At 38.8% G+C, this 21,166-nt stretch overlaps 3 protein-coding genes and 3 non-coding genes across 7 annotated transcripts; 1 reads left to right on the plus strand and 5 right to left on the minus strand.

The window, feature by feature from the left end:
• Positions 1-50: 50 nt before the first annotated feature.
• wdr12 (WD repeat domain 12) lies at positions 51-8,459 on the minus strand. Its single transcript, XM_044188348.1, has 13 exons — positions 8,279-8,459; positions 7,804-7,898; positions 7,258-7,352; positions 6,858-6,964; positions 5,228-5,343; positions 4,987-5,141; positions 4,820-4,865; positions 4,643-4,728; positions 4,369-4,509; positions 3,257-3,362; positions 2,961-3,093; positions 760-832; positions 51-562 (listed from the first exon to the last, which is right to left on the minus strand). Exons 1-13 carry the CDS (start codon positions 8,317-8,319, stop codon positions 485-487), a joined length of 1,272 nt encoding a protein of 423 aa, XP_044044283.1. The 5' UTR covers positions 8,320-8,459; the 3' UTR covers positions 51-484.
• Positions 8,460-9,467: 1,008 nt separating this feature from the next.
• Positions 9,468-15,052, minus strand: nop58 (NOP58 ribonucleoprotein homolog (yeast)). The gene is made up of 15 exons (XM_044188347.1): positions 14,871-15,052; positions 14,261-14,337; positions 14,078-14,130; positions 13,645-13,769; positions 13,419-13,555; positions 13,157-13,221; positions 12,595-12,729; positions 12,150-12,295; positions 11,755-11,881; positions 11,403-11,566; positions 11,164-11,298; positions 10,512-10,573; positions 10,268-10,419; positions 10,049-10,176; positions 9,468-9,937 (listed from the first exon to the last, which is right to left on the minus strand). The coding sequence occupies exons 1-15, from the start codon at positions 14,913-14,915 to the stop codon at positions 9,881-9,883; spliced, it is 1,608 nt and encodes a 535-aa protein (XP_044044282.1). The 5' UTR covers positions 14,916-15,052; the 3' UTR covers positions 9,468-9,880.
• LOC122872561 lies at positions 11,639-11,721 on the minus strand. Its single transcript, XR_006377204.1, has one exon. It is a non-coding gene; the product is annotated as a small nucleolar RNA SNORD11B (small nucleolar RNA).
• LOC122872558 lies at positions 11,981-12,064 on the minus strand. The gene has a single exon (XR_006377201.1). It is a non-coding gene; the product is annotated as a small nucleolar RNA SNORD11B (small nucleolar RNA).
• Positions 13,297-13,385, minus strand: LOC122872556. The gene has a single exon (XR_006377199.1). It is a non-coding gene; the product is annotated as a small nucleolar RNA SNORD70 (small nucleolar RNA).
• A 596-nt stretch (positions 15,053-15,648) lies between the features above and the next one.
• nufip1 (nuclear FMR1 interacting protein 1) lies at positions 15,649-21,053 on the plus strand. 2 transcript variants are annotated; one of them, XM_044188341.1, is made up of 10 exons: positions 15,649-16,024; positions 16,941-17,026; positions 17,164-17,265; positions 17,359-17,421; positions 17,510-17,586; positions 17,781-17,873; positions 18,026-18,207; positions 18,425-18,565; positions 19,946-20,217; positions 20,350-21,053. In XM_044188341.1, exons 1-10 carry the CDS (start codon positions 15,781-15,783, stop codon positions 20,827-20,829), a joined length of 1,740 nt encoding a protein of 579 aa, XP_044044276.1. In that variant the 5' UTR covers positions 15,649-15,780; the 3' UTR covers positions 20,830-21,053. The 2 variants fall into 2 exon arrangements, with proteins under 2 accessions (XP_044044276.1, XP_044044275.1); XM_044188340.1 differs by having other exon boundaries at positions 15,650-16,024; positions 17,161-17,265.
• The last annotated feature ends 113 nt before the right edge of the window (positions 21,054-21,166 follow it).

Genomic DNA, 21,166 nt, shown 5'->3' on the forward strand with positions numbered 1-21,166 from the left:
AATAGTCTAATTAGCCAACCTGGAGGTAAAGAAAAAACAACCAATAAAAATTGAATGCAATACTTTAATATGATTTATATGTTGAACCTTTTCTTGTATTTTTCATTATATCACTGTTCCGTGGTTTTTGCATCTTCAACTTGCCTTCCAGTTGGTTATAAAACTGTGAACCACCATCAAAATATCACAAATTCACTATCAAGCACTATTGCATGAAACATTAAATAGAAGAGACATTTTAGGACACAAAATTAATTTATGATTTTCTTGGGTTACAGGAAAACAAAGACAATCCATAAGAAAATGTGTAAAAATTGAGGGGGGTAAAAAAATAACCAGGACAGCAACGAACGAAGCAAGCAAAGTTTTGTACGGTACACATTTCTGCTGCTTTCGTCTGCCTGTCACAACACTGATATGTCCATTCTGTGCATCTGTGGTGGTGGATGTAGTGGATCTCTGCAGCCCCTGTTGGCTGTTGAGCCTATGCCCCCGCATCTGTCTGACCGGCTGAGTATCGGAAGGTGTACAGCTTGTTATCTGCTCCTCCACTTAACATCAGCTGAAAATAGAAAACAGATCAAGGAGACAGCAAGTTATACATTGATTTTATGTTGGAAATGGGTGTGTAGGATTGAAATATTTAAAGATGCTGCATCTTTGTCTTTATATTTATCTGCATTCCATCCTCAATTTCCCACTGGATCAAGCACTGAATATTCTTTGCTTGGGGATTATATTTGTGGAAAACAGTCTTACCCCACTTTCTGTCCAGTCCACACAAAACACTTTGTCCTCGTGGGCCGCCAGGTCATACAGAGGAGCCTTACAGCTGGGAGACATGAAAGCAACATTTACATGTTAACTTTAATCCCTGAATGCCTTTAATACAGAGGTTTATTACTCAAAGTGTGAAGAATACAAGAGACCTACAAAAGATATACACCAAAATATAGTACCAACAAAAGACAGATTTCAGCTGAGTGTTGAGATGCAGTAGGTGTAAGCTGAAGAAAAGTTTAATAAACTGGCACAGTATTTAATTCTGACAAAGACAGGAAACTTGTTCCAGACAGGGGCTGTTTACTCTCAGATGTGTGGAATGAACAGGATGTCCTGCTCTACATGTCTGTACAAGTGACCTTTCATACTCTAACAGGATGGATATTGACCCAGCTTATGCTCTCATTAACTACTGAAAATGAATATAAAGTCTGAATTGTCTCGATGTAGCAAAAATACAGAAGAACAGTGATTTATTCAGTGCAAAGTTGGACAAATGTGGGTGCAAACTAGGGATGCACAATATATATAGGGGCCGATAAATTATTGGTCGATAATGGGAAATTTATATTGTTATGTATTATTCCGATAATGAAATTATAGCCAATAAGTAATTGATCCATAATAATAATTTATTTTGAATTCTTAATCAAGACGTTTGATAGGCTTTTTGTTCTATGAAAGCCAAAGTATGTTTGTTAAGTTTTTTTATGTACTTTACAAGAAAAAATAAAAGAACATTTGAAGAGTCAGAACTGTTCTTTGTTTTTGTTGTGTTAACAATAGTGATGGCAGTTAGATTTGGTTAGGTCAGAGGAATATTAAATCATCCATCTTAGCCTTTCTTACCCTCAGGTGTGCATAAACTACAGGTTATGAACTTCTTTTTAAAATACAAAAATGTGAAATTATGAGATGCTGTGGCATGACCTTAAAAAGGCAGTTCATTCTCGAAAACCCTCCAATGTGGTTGACTTACAACAATTCTGCAAAGATGAGTGGGCCAAAATTCCTCCACAGCAAGTTATTGCAAACGCTTGATTGCAGTTGTTGCTGCTAAGGGTGGCCCAACCAGTTATTAGGTTTAGGGGGCAATCACTTTTTCACACAGGGCCATGTAGGTTTGGATTTTGTTTTCCCTTAATAATAACAACCTTCATTTAAAAACTGCATTTTGTGTTTACTTGTGTTACCTTTGACTAATATTTAAATTTGTTTGATGATCTGAAACATTTAAGTGTGACAAACAAAATATAAAAACAGGAAGGGGGCAAACACTTTTTCACACCACTGTGTGTGTGTGTGTGTGTGTATATATATATATATATATATATAATAAATATATAATATATATAATAAATATATATATATAATATACATAATAAATATATAAATATATATATATAATATATATAATAAATATATAAATATATATATATATAAATATATATATAATAAATATATATAATAAATATATATATATATATATATTTATATTTATTTATTTATTTTTATATATATATATATTTATTTATTTATATAATTTTTTTATTATAATTTTTTTTTTTTTTTTTTTTTTTTTTTAATACACATTTTACTCATCTAAGTGAGATGAATACTGGAAACAGAAACCTACAATATTATAGCACCTAAGCCATATCACATCTATACTTACATATTTAATTCAATTACTGAACCATATTTCTGAAAAAAGTAACTGTGGCAAATGATCTCTTAGAATGATCAAAAACATAACTGGTGATATTTTGGTTATATTCTATATTTTTCTATTTGTCAACAAATCCCATGAAAATATCAAAACCAACAATGAATGTATCCTACTAACAAGTATTGTGTGTGTGTGTATCCAAAGCCTAAATACATCGATGAGCCACACTGTTGCACTGGGTGACATGTTACTTCTTTACCATGAACACACACACTTTTTTAAAAGTTTTACGTCTTAAATAGGAACCAATGGGCTTGTGCCACAGAGAGGGTAGGGAATTTAGAAAGTATTGAAAGACGGACTAACACACATTGTCAGTTTGGGTCTTTCTATAAGATTTGTTGACAATAACAAAAATATAGAATATCCGTTAAGTCCCAATGGGAATATGTTACTGACTTCTGAACACAAATTTAAGTATACAATGTGAACTACGTGCTTCACAGACCTTCTGGTGTCCCACAGTTTAACCAGGTTGTCAAGGGAACCGGAGACCAGCTGGTGCTCATGTGAAGGCGCCCACTTCACAGCGGTGACCCAGCCAGTGTGGGAGGTCAGAGACAGCAGCACCAGCGACCCGTCTGGAGAGGAAAGGTGCTGTTTAGAAACATGAAGAGGAAAAGTGCTTGCAGAGAGTGGAACTAAAACAATTCTGCTAAAACAGCGATGACTGTATTTTTATGAGATGCAGACAAAATTATGTGATTAATTAAATAATCTGTGGTATTTAGAGCACAGTGGTACCTTTGGTGCGAGGGTCCCACAGTCTGATGTGTCTGTCAGTGCTGCCTGAGGCCAGCCGTCGACACAGAGGTGAGTAGGAAATACAGTTGAACACTTTACTGCCCGTCTGTGGAAAGAACAAAAAGACGTCAGTCAGTTTATTATAGGAAATGCCAAATAAAGAGCGTCAAAATGTTTCTAGGTTTCCAAAAGTTTTACTAATCTACAATGTTTTCCCTGTTTGAGACGATGTTTTTAAAGAAATGTAATTCTGTGACAAAATAAAATTTCACTCCTTGGGGGAAATCAAAAGCATTTAAAGGCGGCAGTGTGGATGCTTTAAATAGCCATGATGTTCACCGTCACATGAAATACAATGAGGAAGTCAGAGGTTCTTCAACCAAAAAAACCCAAAAACTTAAACATGTGAATGCAAATTAATGGTAGTCTAATAAAAAAATGTTATGCTATACACATTGCGGTACTATTATACACAGTACACATCGGTTGTCACTGATAGACACCTCATACTTTAGGACTGTGCTTAATTACCTTATGCTTAAATTATATTCTATATATTATCATTTTAGGTGAATATTGACTGTTAATAAAAAATAGCAATTACATTTTTCTCAGGCTGCAGTTACAAACTCCACCTGTATGTAGCCTGAGAGGAAAAAGCCAGGACAAAGAAAGTCCGTAAACACCTGCTGCAGCTCATAAAGCTTAACTGAGTGAGTGCATGGTAATAACATTTTTATCAGTTCTTCTCTCATTTGAATGATGGTGGCTGTACAGTAAGAAGACTGTTTACATAGATTTTAGTGAGAGGGATAGTGAATGGAAATTATGATTTTAGCCTCTAAGTGTAAATTCACCAACAGACCTTTACTCACCGCAGACATTTTGACTTGTCATAGTAAAAGCACAGATGTCGCTAATAACATTAATGATGGCTCTGTTCTATGTAAGTGTCCCAGTAAGCCATGACAGTGTGACAGTGAGCCAGCATGAAGAACGCCATCATGAAACCATGGACAAAGTAAAAACAAAAACATCTGCCTACTATTGGGAAATCATTCAATTTGAATCAGTTCGGGTTTTGACCCGCTGCTGGTCAGTGTGTTTCTCACCAGCGTAGTCTTCATTCCTCCCGTCTCGACGTCCCACACGCGGATGGTGTGGTCCCATGACGCGCTGCAAACTTCCTCACTGTCGCACCACAGGACAGAGGACACTGCCTCGTTGTGTCCAGATAACGTCATCAGAGGAGTCTGTGTCAGTGTGAGAAAAATGGGAATCCTCACTTTTCTATATCCCTTCACATTCAATATGTTAACTTTGACTAATACATCAGTTTATATATAATCAGGTTAGCAAAACTGATAGAACTCTTGAACCACTCACCCTGGTAAGACCTAGCTGTTGAGTCTTCTGTTTCTTCCTCGGTCTGTCAGCAGGTTCTTCAACCTCGTCTGCCTCGTCTGTGGGCACTGACAGCACAGGAAAAAGGTGGTGGCTTGTTAGAGGTTCGCTTTTTATTAAGTAACGCTTAAGATGCAATCAATAATTCTGGCAACCTACCCGCTGACCAAATCTTCAACATTTTGTCCCAGGAGCCACTGCAGAACTGTATGGGAGCAACACCAATGCTTTGACTGACAAATAACAACTGGGAAATTTCATCATCCTCCATTCTTGTTTCTCTTTACCCTCCAACTCCATCTTAACCCCTATCCATCACTCTTTACCTTTGAGCCAGTGGGGTCTGTGGCAACAGTGTCAACGCTCCCTGTGTGTCCCCGACAGCAGTGTTTGGCTTTCACCTTGTTCCTCTCAGAGTTCCACTCCCACAGCAGGATGTTTTGGTCCAGAGAGGCCGTTAAAAGCAGAGAGGTCAGACCATCTGCACAGAAACGTTGACACGGATGTTTTAAGAGAGGCCGTCATTATTATTAGAAGAGTGAATGTCTCACATTCTATCCTGCTCACCTCTTTTGACCCAGGCTACATCTTTGACCACATCTGTGTGTCCGGCCACCGTCATCACCGCCTTGCCCTCCACAGACCAGATCCTGGCCGTCTTGTCATATGACCCTGTTAGGATCCTGCAAAAAAATAAAAATAAAAGTAAGAAAACAAGGGGAGATTATAGTAGATTTAAAGCACAAATATATTCAGAGCAAAGAAAAGCAGAACACTGATGTTTCTGTAAATGAGAACATCTGTATTTCCAAGAACTATTCAGGAGTTAATGTCTTAGTCTAGTGAAGCCAGTAATCAACTAATTAGCATATTTTTCCAAAAAAAAAACAACAAAAAAACCCCCCATAAAACATAACATCACACTGTTCGCTGGACTTCTTGCAGATATATAATATATAAATGACAAGAAATATCAGTGCAGAAATTCCAAAGATGGTTTGGGGGTAACTTGGAATCATAATTTATCCATCAGAGAACATGGACAGGTTTGTTTTTTGGCTGTGGGATGTCCTGCTCAGTGCATGTCTTGGTTGCACTTCTTTGGAGAATAAATTTGATCAAAAAATGTTTTAGTATGTCATGTCTTTATGTAAATTAAAATAGGGGAAATGAAAGAGGGAAGGAAAAGAGGAAAAAGAAAAGAGAATATAAAGTCAAATTGGCCGATTTATAGTTCCTTTTTTCCTTTTACTTTCAAATATAGACTATTGAGCATTTATTCCCATGTTGAGATGCGTTTGGTCATTACAGCATCAATTCAGATTCTGTATATACATTCAGTTGCCAGTTTATTATTAGGTACACCTAGCTAAAACTAACGCAGTCTAATACAACAGTCCTGTAAAACATCTTCCCTTCATGAAGGTTATAATGTTCAGTTTCTTTTAAACTGTTTTACCAAGGTGTTAATTTAACTGTATGGCCATTTTGGCGGCTGCAGTTTGTGGTGCCGTTGAACTGTATTGCATTATGAAGAGAGGCTGTTCTGTCTCTGTTATTTAGATTACTCTCAATGATATAAAAGTTGTGGACAAAATAATAGAAACATCTGGCAGTATAACATAATACAATTCAACAGCACTACAAACTGCAGCCTCCAAAACAGAGTTGAATCAACACCTCTCTAAAACAGTTTCAAAAACATTACTACGCAGTTGCTCTGTAGATTATTATTGTTATAGGTGTACAATAGTACGTACCCCCGTGTGAGCACAAACTGTCCTCAATAGGTCCCCTTTCATTTGATTACTGAGCATAAGAACTAGGAGTAATTTCTTGCAAATTTTTGTCTGTTTCGGCTTTTTTTTGTTCGCTCTCTCTCTTTTTAAAATGTATTCATGAATCTATTTATTCTTATGGTTAATTACTAGCATATTCACATTGTTCTATTGTAATTATTTAAGAAAACTAAATAAAATATTATTCACAAAAAAATAAATAAAAATCTTGCTTGGGACCAAAAGAGTCAGGAAACTTTGTGTTGCGTGATGCTGATGAAAAACACACATATTTCTTGGATGTTCTAAAGCAACTAGTTACATAATGCACTGCTGTGACCATACAATACAAAACAAATCAAAAAGTTTGATTGGGGGGGGATTTCCCTCCTTTGAAAGACTGGTGTCTGTCATCTTACCATTCAGCATCTGCATCTACGGCGCTAATCCAGTCATCATGCATCATACACTCCTCGGGCTCTGGGGCTGTGATCCGCTCAACATACTCTATCTCCACCACTTCTTCCTGAAACACAGACAGACACACTGCTGCATAAATATCAAATTATGTGTTCCCAGACAATCCAGACCCCATTTGTACCTCTTAGGCTTAAATCCCACAAGACCCTTCTCTCTTACGTCAATCTCGACTTCCCTACAATATAAACGGAATGGCATGGAATACATCTTCACTGTTAAGACAGTGAATGCTGAAACAAGCTTTACACAAACTGTCAAGTCACTGGAAGTATTCAGTGGCATAAATGTAACAGGCACCCAGCATATCCACTCAGGTTTAAGCAGTGAGGCTGGTCATACCGTTGATATGTCTTCTGTCTCCATGTGAGTGGACAGCGACGTTCGCAGGAACTGACCCCTGACCAGGAAGTCGAACTCCACTTTGCTGTGAGATGCTGTGGAAACAAAAAACATGTACATTCAAGATATTACGAGTATATTTGATCAAGTACTGGGATTTTATGAACCATTTGATATAATTTAGGCTAAGTATAAATAATAGAAAAGACATATAATGTACATATTCAGAAGTAGTGCTTAGCATAGGCTACTGTAAGTAAAATCTTCATGCTAGATAATACATTTGATATTAACTGCACTGACCTAAATTATAATATATAATACAACTTTTTTCCCAGCAGCACTGCCAACTTGTTTCAATTACATGTTCTACATGTTAAATGTGTACTTGTGCTTAATTAGGATAAGGTGATGATGCTACAGAAAGGCAGTGGTAATAGTTTTTACAGCCCTGCTGCAAATGGAAATTCAGCTGGGGAACTGTGTGCCAGAAATAGTAAAACATACTTGTTAAAGTTTAAAGTAAAGTGGGGTTTTTTTTAATACCATTTTTTGCCTCCAGTAGCAGGTTGATGACATTGCTGAGGTCCTGCACTTCAGAGGCAGCAGGGATGGAGAATGGGACATCATCTACAACATACCTACAAAGAAAGGTAGGTAAGTTTGTACCACAGGTTAAACCCATCAAATCAAATCCACACATACATTTCACATCTATGTATATATAATAAATTACCGTATAACATACAGGAAAGCAGTCAGTCATAACTTGGGATGGTTAGCATTAGCTAGCTAAATCAACAAGCTAAAAACATGAGCTACGAACTGTTGGAGGCTAACAGTAATTAGAGGCTAAGACAAAAATTTACAGTATACATGTATGGGTAAGAGGCAGAGTAGTGTCGCACAATAATGTCGTAGTATTTACTTTAAGTTACGGCTAGTTACCCAGCTCGCTAACGTTAGCCATTCTTGTCCTTTTTAGTTTTCTTATATTTTGTTTAAGGGAATAAGAGCTCACCTTTTGTTCTCCGTGAAGAACCTCGCTTGTAACTGCGACATTTTTATTTATGTATTTCTCTTACAGACGACTAGCAATACGAATCTAAGATATGGCTAAGTAGTTCTAACTGTTCCTTCTTTAACACATCTGACTCTCATGTAGTCATGCCATGTGGTTCCAAAGTAAGGCACTCCGTCAGAGCACAGATGCAGCCAATTGATGATGCGGTTCTGTGCTCCTCCAGTAATGCCTGTCCATAGTAACCTGACATGGCCTTGCCCTCAAGCAGTAATATTCAGTGGTGGAGAAAGTTGTCAGATCCTTGACTCAGTTAAAACTAGCAAGACTGCAATATTAAAATACGCCATTAAAAGTACGTCTTGCATGGAAAATTACACTTAAGTAAAGTATTATTAGAAAAATGTACTTAAAGTATCAAGTACTCATGCAGAAAAATGGTTATACTATTATATATTATTTCTGATGCTGTAGTGTACATAGCATTTTACTGTTGTAGTTGGTCGAGGTGGAGCTCATTTTAACACATTTACAATGTTTAATCCGTAACATTGCAGTGCTTCATATTTTATTAGATCATGTTTTGTATGTCAAATATTCATCTTCAAACTAGTAACTAAAGCGCTCAAATAAATATAATGTAGAAGTTTAAGTAGCGTGAAATTGAAAAAGTTAAGTACAAGTAGGTCTATTTCAAATTTGTACTTAAGTATAGCACTTTAAAAGTACTAAATTACATTGCACCCATTTGTAATCTAAGTATAGGCAAGTAGTCTTCTAATGAAGGGGTATCATGAGCAGATAAGATTTGTATTAAGGTTATAAACCTTCATAACCATTTATTTTTTCCTAACCACAAGTATATTTTCTTGAAGCCAAGGCCCTGGTCCTTTAAATGGGTATGTAACACACGGCATAACTGTCATGATTTTGTATTAACGATTCTGTGCTTTATATGTCCAGTTTTAACTTAGCATAATGTTCACTGTTACAGACTGTACACTGCGGACACAAGTGGCAATTACAGGATAATGGAACAGATGTTTATCTGTGGCATAATAAAGTCAGTCAGTAAACAGACATCAGTAGTGTCAGTTACACAGCAGTATCTAACGTTTGCAAACATTAGTCACCTAAAGCTAAATGTAAAATTACAATTTAATATATCCATACAAGAAAACCATACCAATACAGCAAAAATGTTTATTTCACTGGGGCAGTTGTTCAGTCTTAGACAGTAAAAAGGTTTGTTGCAACAGAACTGGGGAATCTTTCCTTATCCATTGCTTTGCAGTGAATTTGATATATGTCTGATACAGATGTGTCCACAAATAAAAATCAACATAAAAACTGTCAATCCAGGATAGTAGATTCCAAACTTATTACACATCTTTAAAAAAGAAAAAAGAAAAATAAGACTTTTTTTCCTCCGTGTGATTTCGACAGCAAAAAGTAGCTCCAATGATGACTTTGTTCTTTGACATGAACTCTTTTTCATATCCACAATCAGGCGCTCAATATAGTATTGCCCTTATTAGATATAAATGTCTGACACAAAACTAAAATGACATACTAGAACAGAAAAATATATACACTCCACTTTCAGTCATCTTCTACCTCCTTGACCTTTTTTTTCTTCTTTTTCTTCTTTTCTGTTGACTGAAAAGAGAACAAAAGTGAGCACAACAAATATTCACCAACAAAAACCAACACTGGAAAACTCTTAATGAATCGTCTTTGGACTTGGGAAATTTCCAAACAAATTCCTACCTCTGTTACTGCTACCTCTTCCTCTTCCTCCTTTGGTTCCTCGGGTTCAGCCTCTGCTTTCTTGTCCTTCTTCTTCTTCTTTTTCTTGGGAGTCTCCTCTGCTGCTGTGGATGTTTCTGCTGCTTCTTCTACAGAACATGCAGAAAGAAAACACCTTGAGCAACATACTCCATTGTGGACACTTAGCCACAAGATTACGTTCATTCCCGTTCCACCCACCTGCTACGGTTTCCTTTTTGGGCTTTTTGGATTTGACCACCGGCGTTTCAGGCTCTTCAGCAGCCTCTTCCTCCTCTACCTCCTCAAACTTCCTCTTCTTTGAGGTGGAGGGAATAGTAGAATCGCCGGATGGATCGTAAATTCTCACTTCACTGTGGAGAAAAAAAAGTGGTTTTTTTAACACCTTTCATATTAAAGTGGAAATATATAATTTTTTGGAAAGGAGCAGTTTGTGACTATTCACCTCTTGTGCTGGTATTTGTCTGCCTTTGCCATTGCTTTGCCTGTTCCACTGATTCTTCGGATCTGAGAAGAAAAAAATGGAGACAAGATTAGTTGACCAGCAGAAAGGAAGACCAGAGCAGATATTGCAGACAATATTAATATTATTGATGTCCTAGTTAAAATGGTCAAATTTATGACCATTTAAACTAGGACATCAATAATAAAGGAGAAAATGGATCTGGGCCAGTATGTAGAGAACTATGAATCTAGATTCTTAGTAAAAAAGTTAGAAGCACTGTATAAAGAAGCTTAAAGTACATGTGATTCTTCATTGATGCCTGCAGTGATTGCTAAGTGTTATAAAATAGGGACTAAAATTCTGTCTACCCATGATGCCCTCCTTCAAGCACTGACTCAGCCTGTATAGTTTATATATTTATAATCAGTCAGGTCTACATTTTGTTATGCAGTCTTTCAAACCCACCAGAATTCTTGTATTTTACAGCTCAGCGAATAAAACAATTATTGCACTTTACATTTCTGTAAAAAAAGGAATCACACTAACATGTGAGCATTTAAAAGTATTCACGTTGAATCAATCGTGTGATGAAATTTTTGATACTGAATGATACTGAAAAGGGTAAATATCTTTCGGTTGTAGTTGTACTTACGCCCTTCTCCTCCAGCTGGCGCAGTCTAGCCTCCAGCTTGGCACGGTTCTCCACTCCCATTTCTGCATTCGTGTCCTCTCCCAGGGCATCATAGCGAATAGCCAGGGATGCTTTAGCTGCCAGCATTCTGGAGATCTGGACAAATATTACAGAGCCCATGTTTATTTTCTAACCATCAGACGATGGTTAGTGATGGGTAGTGATGACCACTACCTAGTTTAGTTCCTTCTAAAACTTACCTTCCCCTTATTCTTGGCAGTGGTCTGGCCCACCAGTGAGGCATGGTAGATGAGACCGTACTTGGGTGTGTCTTTGCGGGTCTTCAAAGCTCTAAACAGAGCCTTCTCTGCTCCAAGGATCTGCACTGTGGAGGCTGGATGCTTTGCCAGATTCAGAAGGGAACCTTAATAACACAGTAACAAGAAAATAAATAAATATGATGCTCTCACGAGTACCTGCCCATTGGGCCCCTTAACGCAAGCTCAGATGAGGTAGTGACTTAATACCATCAGTCATTTTCAGGGAAGTGACATAATGTCAACATCATCACCGCTTGGCTGGTTTTCACGCAGTACTTTCTCTGTGACTTACCTGCATGTGAGATGAGGCGGGCGCCGACCAGCTCGCCCACCATTACTGTCAGGTTGGGGGCGATTGCCATCATTCGGTTCTTCAGGTAGTCGTACAGCTGAGTGCGGTACTCTGAAATCTCAATTACCTGTGGAAAAGGAGATCTGATTTGTATAACTACAAGCAGATAAAATATAACTAAAAGCTTTTAGGCCCTTACTGTAGTAAGGGCCAGAGTCAAGAAATGTGACTGTTCAGATGAGGTAGTGACTGAAAACCCACATGATTTGTTTCAGGATAAAGACAAATGTCGTCATCATCACCACTGTCACTTGAGCTCTCCAACATTCAATAGTGAAATACAGAAATAACTACATATTGATGTGAACGTGTAATGATGAAAGAAAGACACATACCTGATCACACAAGTGCCTAATATTGCCGATGTCCTGTTCAGACACTTCTGTTCCCATGGAGATCTCAGCAGCCAGTTTGACCTCTGCTTCGATTTCCTCGGGGAGGAGGTCTGACAGATCAGAGCCGGCCACGTTTGTGCGATCACCTGGAGAGACACAGACACATTTAGCAACTACTGAGAAGTACTCCCACATGACGAGTAAACAGAACATGTGTAAAATAAACTTGGGAAAACAGCTGTATAGTCTTTTGTGGCTCTGTGGGAGCTTTATAAAATCATTGAAAATAACCCTGATGATGTCATATTGATGTCATCAGGGTTATCTCAGCTTATGAATTGCACAATCGGGGAAAGTAGGCTCCAGCATTTTTTACTAAATCACTCGAGTACCTCTTTAAATAGTTATGTGCAAATGCAGATTATTATTATTTATTTATTTTTACCAATTTTGCGGACAGCTTTGCAGTAGGCCAAGTTGTCTGTGATGACTTTTCCCAGCTCAGGAAAGTGCCACCCATACCACTCCCTGCAGCGCATAATGTAGTTGTTAAGTTCCTTATCCAGGTCATCCAAAAGAGCTGAATAGACAAAGAAAAAAGTCAGACTGCATCTTGAAATACACAACAGCAGACATTAGACATCACAGCAGCTGAAAAGGTTGGTCAATTAATCGTCATTTTACAGTCCTTTTCTAAGCAAAAATGCCACAAAAAAGGAAACAAATCACTGTTTCCAGCTTCTCAACTATGAATATTTACTGGTTTTCGTAGTCTTTGATGAGTATGTTTGGGTTTTGGACTGTTTGCTGGACAAAACAAGCAGTTTGATTGAACTTGGATTTTAGGCAACTGTGAAAGTAACTAACTCTATTCAGACATTCCATAGACCAAACAATAAATCGATTGAGAAAATAAGATTAATTCATAATGAAAATAATGATTAGTTGCAGCCCTATTCATCACTAAATAGTGGTTAATGATTTTCTTACATAAGAATATAACTTACAGATGGCCTGCACAATCATAGTGTCCACTTTGTCTGGACTGAACTTCAGCTTGTAGCGGGATAGACTGGAGAACACAGAAAGACTTATTAATGAGTTGCTTCACACGCCAAACTGTTTTTGATGTTACTATGACTAGGGAGAGACTGCTGCCTCAGTGGTAGTGACGAATGCTGAGGAAAATCTACAGGGACATTTCAGACAGCAAGTGTAATCATAGGCAGCAGTCACGTTTATGTAACACTGTATCCATGTGCCATCTACCTGTGAGCCAACCCCAGAGACATGGCACTCATCTCCCTGGGAGGAAGTCCAGTGATGAGGCTCTCCATCTGGCTCCTGATGCATCTCATCAGTTCAGCCACAGCAGGGCTGTGAACGCAGCTCAGGTCCAGCTTGTCCTGAAAACCAGAGCCAGTTAGAAACACAACTCGCAACTTGCCTAAAACGCTTAGCTACTAAATACTAATGTAAATGTTGGGTCACTTACTTTAATAACCCCACCGAGTTTCACATCACTGATGGCCAGCTGCTCGTGAGCCTCCTTGGCAACAACTTTCTTCAGCACTTTCTTCAAACTCTTGCCAATTTTTCCCTCAACAAGGGCAGTGGCAGCTGAGAGGCAGATGTTAGGAACACTGCATTAAATTCAGTCTAAAACCACCATAAACTGACCCATAACACCATCAACCTAATATGCGATCTAATTCTGTATTAGAATGTAAATGTTCTATCCCTGCTAAGTTAAGAAAGGGGCAGACTACCTTTCTTAGCCATCTAAACTACCTGCTAACATGAAATGATGTGGTCTCAGGGGTAGTGACGAATACTGTGGGATGCCTCATGTTTGAATCAGACACAGAAATACATCACAGACCACAGATTTCAGGTGTACATTTGTGCACCTGGACATATGTCATTACCTGCTAAGGCCTCTGTTGTGTCCTGAAACTTCTCAAAGTGCTTCAGTTTCACACTGCCATGGACAAAACAAAAACAGTGAGGACACATTTCATCCACTTTACATGAATACAATATCAATCAATGACAACTTACATCTATAGTACTACGTGCTCTGAGCGGTTGAAGACTATATCAACACTTACACTTTGTTCGCTTTTTCAGGAGTTTGAAACTCCTTATATAGGCTGTCGACCTGTTGCAGCTTGGATTCATCGAGGACCTGAAATATTACAGAAACTTAAAAGTTGTCATGCATTAACAAGAGGTCTAATCAGCACTAACGGGGTGCACAAGAAAAACCAACACTGATATGTAAAATCTCTCTAGATTTGTGGACAACGTCGCAATCTCCTATATGTTGCAATCAGGTTGGGTGCTGATCATGTAACAGTATCGTCATTTACTTAATTTCCAATATGCACGTGAATGTGGTGTAGTGAGAAGTAGCGACATTCACTTAAGTTAGCCTCAACTTGCACACACGTGGTTACAAGGCCTTTAGAGACTGCTAACTTAGTGTTAGCTTGTGCATCAGCAAAGACACTCGCGCACAGGCAAAAACTTTACATTTACACATTCACATACTTGAGTACAAATTAAAAGATTACTTATTAATTTTGTTCGCTGTCCGTTACGTTACCTAGAACTGAACCAATGTGGGCTTTGGGTAACAATTAGCTGTGTTGCTAACTCAAGAAGCTAATGCGTAACCTGAATTGCTGTGTTGAAATGAAATAAAAGCAGAATACATACTTTGAATATTGCATATCCAGCGGCGGTCTCAAATAACACAAGCATTTTGGCAACAGCTCCGTTTCTTTATAGACTTTGAGCGCTCTCTAAATGGAGAGCCTTCAGGTTTTCCTCAAAGTCACAACGCTGCTGCTCTCTTCTCTCTACACTGTCTAATGCACACGCGGCGAGAGAGCACCAGGAAACTGTTGGGTTGCCAGTCGTTTCACTCGATATCACCCGAGATCTGACGTGATTTTATGATTTAATTGATATTTTAGCAGAAATAGACACATTGTAACATCCATACATATTTTGGTTTTACAAATAATAACTATTGCCTCAGTGTTGTTTACGTTATGATTATTTAACACTGCATAATTATGTTTAATGCCTCAAAAAACACAAAAGCAAAGCAGAGTTGGTGTATAAAAAAACCGGCCCAACTGGCGTATAACACTTTATGCCTACATAAAGATTTTATGTAGTCTTAATGTTTATCGGGCATCATGTTACTTTATCCACATTTCTCTATAAGTGGAAAATAAATTCCACACGGGTTTCCCCTCTTCAACCTGGCAACCCAAAAGGCGCTTTATATTAAAGCTCGCGAGAAGTTGTCGCAAACATGCCGTTTAAAAAAATAATACATTAAATACAATCGCAGATAAGACAAAGTTGCAATTGAACATGATATGTACAATTTACACAATACTATAATAACTATAATTTGATGGATATCGTTAACATTTTGTATTTTGTCTCTGCTCCATAGCTCTGCTCATATGTTTTATGTCCTTCCTGCTCTCGCGGAAGTGACGGTATAAACCCTTGGCAAAACATGCACATGTGAGAGCTGCGTGGTGAGGAACCCAAATTTACTTCAAATACACTTCACTGTCTACGTGAAGAAAGACTTCGGGCGTGTAGTATGAATGAACCAGGACATTATCCTCCGCCGGACTTCGGCTGTCCCCCTCCAAACTTTATCCAGCCCTTCCAGCATCAACAGCAGCCGCGCTCCAGCAGCTTCCACCCCAGTATGTGGAGTTGGTGCGAGACGCCCTCCGAGCCCAGCTGGGACCACAGCGGCCAGGCGGGATGGCATCACGGGGCAGCGGCAGGGTTTGGTTTCCCATCAGGCCGTGGAAACTATGAACTTAAACGTCCATACGGTGAGTAGCCCATACAGTAGTCTATTAATGGTGATCAATCCCAAAAGACAATGATAATGTATTATTGCTAGTAAATGTATCTGTAAATAGCACGTTTTTACCATGTTCACTTGACCTATCTTTTCCTTGAGTTTAATTGAAATAATTAGAATTCCTATAACTTAATCAACCATCAAAATCACAACCAATCTTAATGTCAGCAATATCATGCTATAGTTTGAATGTTATCTCTGTTGATCTTAGAGTCACCAGCCGTCTTACATGAGGAATTAATGCATCTACTTGGCCATCATGACCATATTATTAATGATTTCGTTGTTTCTTAAACAAACCACTAGTTTAAAAACACTGGGAAAGTATTAAAGATAAAGGTAAAAGGTAAGTTCTAGAAAGTTTGGGGGGGTACAAGAGACAGATTTAAAAAAAAAAGTGGTATAATCGAAGCAGCAGAAGCTTTCCTGACTTTTAGTCACTAGTATGGGTCCAGGTCCAAAAACACTGGATCCTACATTTCCTATTATGCCACCAATAGGATATTTGGTTAGACCCTCCCTGCCTGGTAAATGCCTATTTCTTTCCAACTCCACATCTGTAACGCAGGCTTTCTGTAAAAAATGGTTGGTCTCCAAGCCCAAGCTGAGATAGCCCTGATGACATCACTATGATATCATCAGGGTTCTTTTTCAGACTTGACAAAGCTCCTCCAGGGCCACAGAAGACATTACGCAACTGTGTTCACAGGCTGAATAGTACTCCCTGTGACGAGTATACTGACCTTGGTGTGTAAAATTGGTGGCGTGCCGCTTCAATAGTTAAAAAGAAAATATGTATGTATAAAATATATACATAATTAAAACTGAGGTACTGATGTATGTGTGTGATGCTGTCATGCCTCTAACTTCAGTCTTGTCTTTAGGTCAAAACTTTGGTCGTGAATGGCATCAAGGAGGACATCGCGGTGGAAGACAGAATTATGGACCCCCCAACAATCAAGGGAAAAAGGTAACTGTCTGTTACCACATTACTACTTAAATCATGATCATGACCTTCATAGCATTTGTCATACAACAGCAGTGCACTCTGCACTAAGAATAAGAACAGCCATATGGTGAACTGATCTGTCTATAACCCCGCAGCAGAAAAATAAGAAGGAACCAGAGTATTGCCATTTTTGTGACACCTGTGATCGGGGCTTCAAAAACCAGGAGAAATACGATGAACATGTTTCTCAACATGTCAAGGTAATTTGATAGGATATTTTACTTTATTTCATGTCATTTCTGGAAATCAGTATGCACATTTTACTGAGTGCCTCCATCAAATTTCTTTCGTAGTGTTCTGTGTCCGACTGCACCTTCATGGCTCATGAAAAAATAGTCAGCATCCACTGGAAAAATGTAAGTGAAACAACTTGCGGTGTATCTGAAACTTAGGCTCTCAGCATTTTCCGTTGCTAATATCAGTGCTTTTATATCCTGACTGCAGAACCATGCACCTGGCGCTAAAAGAATCAAGCTGGACACACCAGAAGAGATTGCAAAATGGAGAGAGGAGAGGCGCAAGTATGTATTCAGAAATAGATTGTTGAAACTGTGGCAGCGATTCTAATTTATCTCTGAACTATTGATGACGTTATACCATAAGATGATCCAGATTTTCTGTATTTTACATAGATTTTTACCAAAGATGTTTGCTTCCTATCAGCAAAATTGAATGATTGCTGTTGTTCAACTCAAGCCTTAATTTGTCTTTCCAGAAACTATCCAACACTTCAGAATATGGAAAAGAAGAAAAAAGTGATGGAGGTACGGGAGGAGACAGGAGCCGTTCTAGAGACAGCTCAGTTTGGGTAAATGTACAAATTTGATGTGTAAATGATGTATTTTGCACGGATCTGTCTTATTTTCTCTTTTATTGCAACCAAAAACAAGAATATATTTATATTCACTATTATATATATTATTAATCTAATCTAAATCTAGCCTTAAATATTTTATACAGACGAATGAGAGGCAGAGGATGGGGACGGGGTCGGGGTCGCGGCTGGGGTAACAGAGGGTTCCACGGACGACATCCTCGAGGGCCTCACCCATCAGACGGCAATGCTACAGAGAGACCTCCACCCCTCACCCAGCCCTGCAGGGACGGGGATCCACTGGGTGCGCTGGCCAGCAGCGACCATGGTGAGTGACTCATCTGACGTGGACGGGGCACAGTATTCAAAGACTGTTAACACTCACCTGAAATAAGTCACCGTACCTTTATTGTCACAGCCGTGTCTGCCAGTTTTTGGGGCATCACTGACCTCTGAACTACTGTTGGTTTGATATTGTCTATATTTTAAAGGGGGGACACACAACAGTAATGAAAACTTGCAATGTGTTTCTCATGTGCTTCCAGATTCTGACCGAGAGGACGCAGCTGCTGAGTCCAGGACTGGCGGCCTGGTTGTGGCTCCTAAACAGATGAGCTCGGCTCTGGGCTCCCTGGTGGCTAACTACGGCTCCATGAGTGAGAGTGAAAGTGATGAGGAACCAGAGGGTGAGTTTGCCACCGTCCTCAACCTGCTACAGAACAGAATGTGTACCTTACATGCCAATCTATCAGGACAATATGCGAGTACTACTTCCCACCGGTATATGATGTTTCGGACTGATATACGTCGCTGCTGTGTGCCAAATAGTCTACAAGCTCCGTGAGGCTGTACTTAAGCACAGTGGTGCTTTGAGCTAAATGCTAACGTCAGCATGTTAACATTCTCACAGTGTACTTTACTTTAGCGTGTTAGCATGCTAATATTTGCTAATTAGCACAAAACACAAAGACAGCTGAGGCTGATGGGAATGTCATTAGTTTTTGCATGTATGTGATTATAAACCGAAGTATTGGACAAAGGGAAATTTTGACCTGATGATGGTGTTAGATTAAAAGTAAGGGGGTCGCCAAAGTCATTAGGATTTAGCTTCTGGGGACCATGAATGTTTGAACCAAATTTCGTGGCAATCCATCCAGTAGTTGTTGAGATGTTTGTGGTGGACCGACCGACATTGCCATCCCTAGAGCCACATCGCAAGCATGGCTAATAAAAAAAAAAAAAAGGCAAACTGCTTATATTTCACTGGTGCCACTTTTCACCGGCAGGTACTGTGTAAAACTGGAAGCTTATGCCATGAAGATAAAAATTAACTTTCTGGTAGCTAGGCTAGTAAGGCTAGCATAGTGGCCTTGACAAAGTTTGACGATGCTAGCTATATGCCAACGGACATTCAGTCAAAATGTCTTTTCTTAATTTAAGAAGTGGTTTATGTCCGTGGAACAGCAGTGATAAGCTGTCTATTAGTTATACCATTACCATAGCTTTCTAAGTCAGTTTCAGCACTGCTAGCTGCATTTCTGAGTCACATAGTGGACATTTTTTTTTGCGGGTATTTCACTCATGAAGTTTACTCGTGTTTGCTGTAAGTGGAGTGTCTTTTGTTAAATGTTTGAATAAATCACAGCATTGGAAGCGTTAGCAAAATCTTGTAAAGTATGGAGAATAAAATTCAAAGACTTCCAGGTCATGAAAAGTTTGGAAACTGGGCAGAAATATGGAAACTACACATTCAGTCATATATAAATAACTGCAGTGACAAATCATTGGTCATGAGTATTTATCTATACCTCATATAATTAATTAAATAATTTAATTTGACCCAAGAAAGACTCTATTATAGTTAGGGTTGGTTTTATTCTGTTGAAACAACATATTCATAACATACTTGCAAAAATATACACAAGGACACAAATTTGACGAGTAGGTTTGTATACATTGATAGACAAAATACACATTGAGAAATATCATGTCACAGGAAAAAAAACACTTACATTTTCCATCACTTCTGTCCAGTGTTCCTATTATCCCCTGTCCTTGTGTTTCAGACACCCCCATTCAGAGAGCCAAAGACCTCGTGCAAGAAAACCAGGCTCTCCTAAACACAATACCACCAAGCTCCCAGGACAGAGGACCCCCTAGAGGCTGGGAAACCTCTTCACAGGGCACAGAGACTCACAAAGCCCCCCAGCCTGACAGTGCCCTTCACACACCTCACAGCAGAAGAGGAAGAGGGAGAAGAGGAGGCAGGGGAGGAAGGGGTGGTAGAGGAGGACACCAAGATACACCACAGACACGTCGTCCCACTCTACTTGAGATGGTAAGGAGACATCTGAGATTATACAAACATATTTCACTGGATTTTAAAGTGAGAGAGTAAAATTATATTTAAACTTGTAAATATCTAGATAATGCATCTCCTCAGCCCTCTCTATTTTCTTTCACTCTGTAGTTACTGGCCCCAGATATCCGCCATGAGAGGAATGTCCTCCTGCAGTGTGTGCGCTATGTTGTCCGCAACAACTTCTTTGGCCTGGAGAGCAGACCTCACACCCAGGAGGGGATAAAGGATAAAGCCACATCAGCTATCTCAAATGGAGGGCATGAAGGGAGGCAGACTCTGGTTGGTGGAGAGAGAAGTTCAGCAGAAGTTAGTAATGAGGAGGATTTAGAAACAAGTAAAGCTGTTGTAATTGACAAGTACTTGCCACAAAACTCTAAGGAACAGGGTTTGCAGAGTGAGCAAGAATGCTCAGAACCATCCAAGGATCATCCAGCAGCAAGTGCTGAGCACTTTGATTTCATCCAAAATGCTGAAGAGACAACTGCCAAAGACTGCCACAGCCTTGATTTGACGGCCACAGATAAAATCACATCTACCTCTAATATTTATGATGATGAAATATGGGAGAGCCCTGGTGCTGTTATGTGAAATCCTAGCAAGTTACTAAAATGGATGAATCTTATTTTGTTCTAAAACATTTGTATTTCACATTGATGTCAATACTTCCATAGTTTTGTTATTTTTCAAGGACTGTCTTATTTTTTATGTGATGTTAGTTTGACTAACAGTATTCAGTGATGTTTTTGTAACATGCTGTACTAAAGAAAGACTTATCTTTTTTTCTTCTTGTGAAATAAATCACATAAACTATCGACCATTTTACATTTGTACTAATGTTTGTTTAACTTTATTTTAGGCTTTAACTTTGGAAAAATGTTTAACAACATGCTTGTTGTTGAGTTAGAAACTGAAAGGAAATCCATAT

This window comes from Siniperca chuatsi, linkage group LG24, assembly GCF_020085105.1.
Source record: "Siniperca chuatsi isolate FFG_IHB_CAS linkage group LG24, ASM2008510v1, whole genome shotgun sequence".
NCBI lineage: Eukaryota > Metazoa > Chordata > Actinopteri > Centrarchiformes > Sinipercidae > Siniperca > Siniperca chuatsi.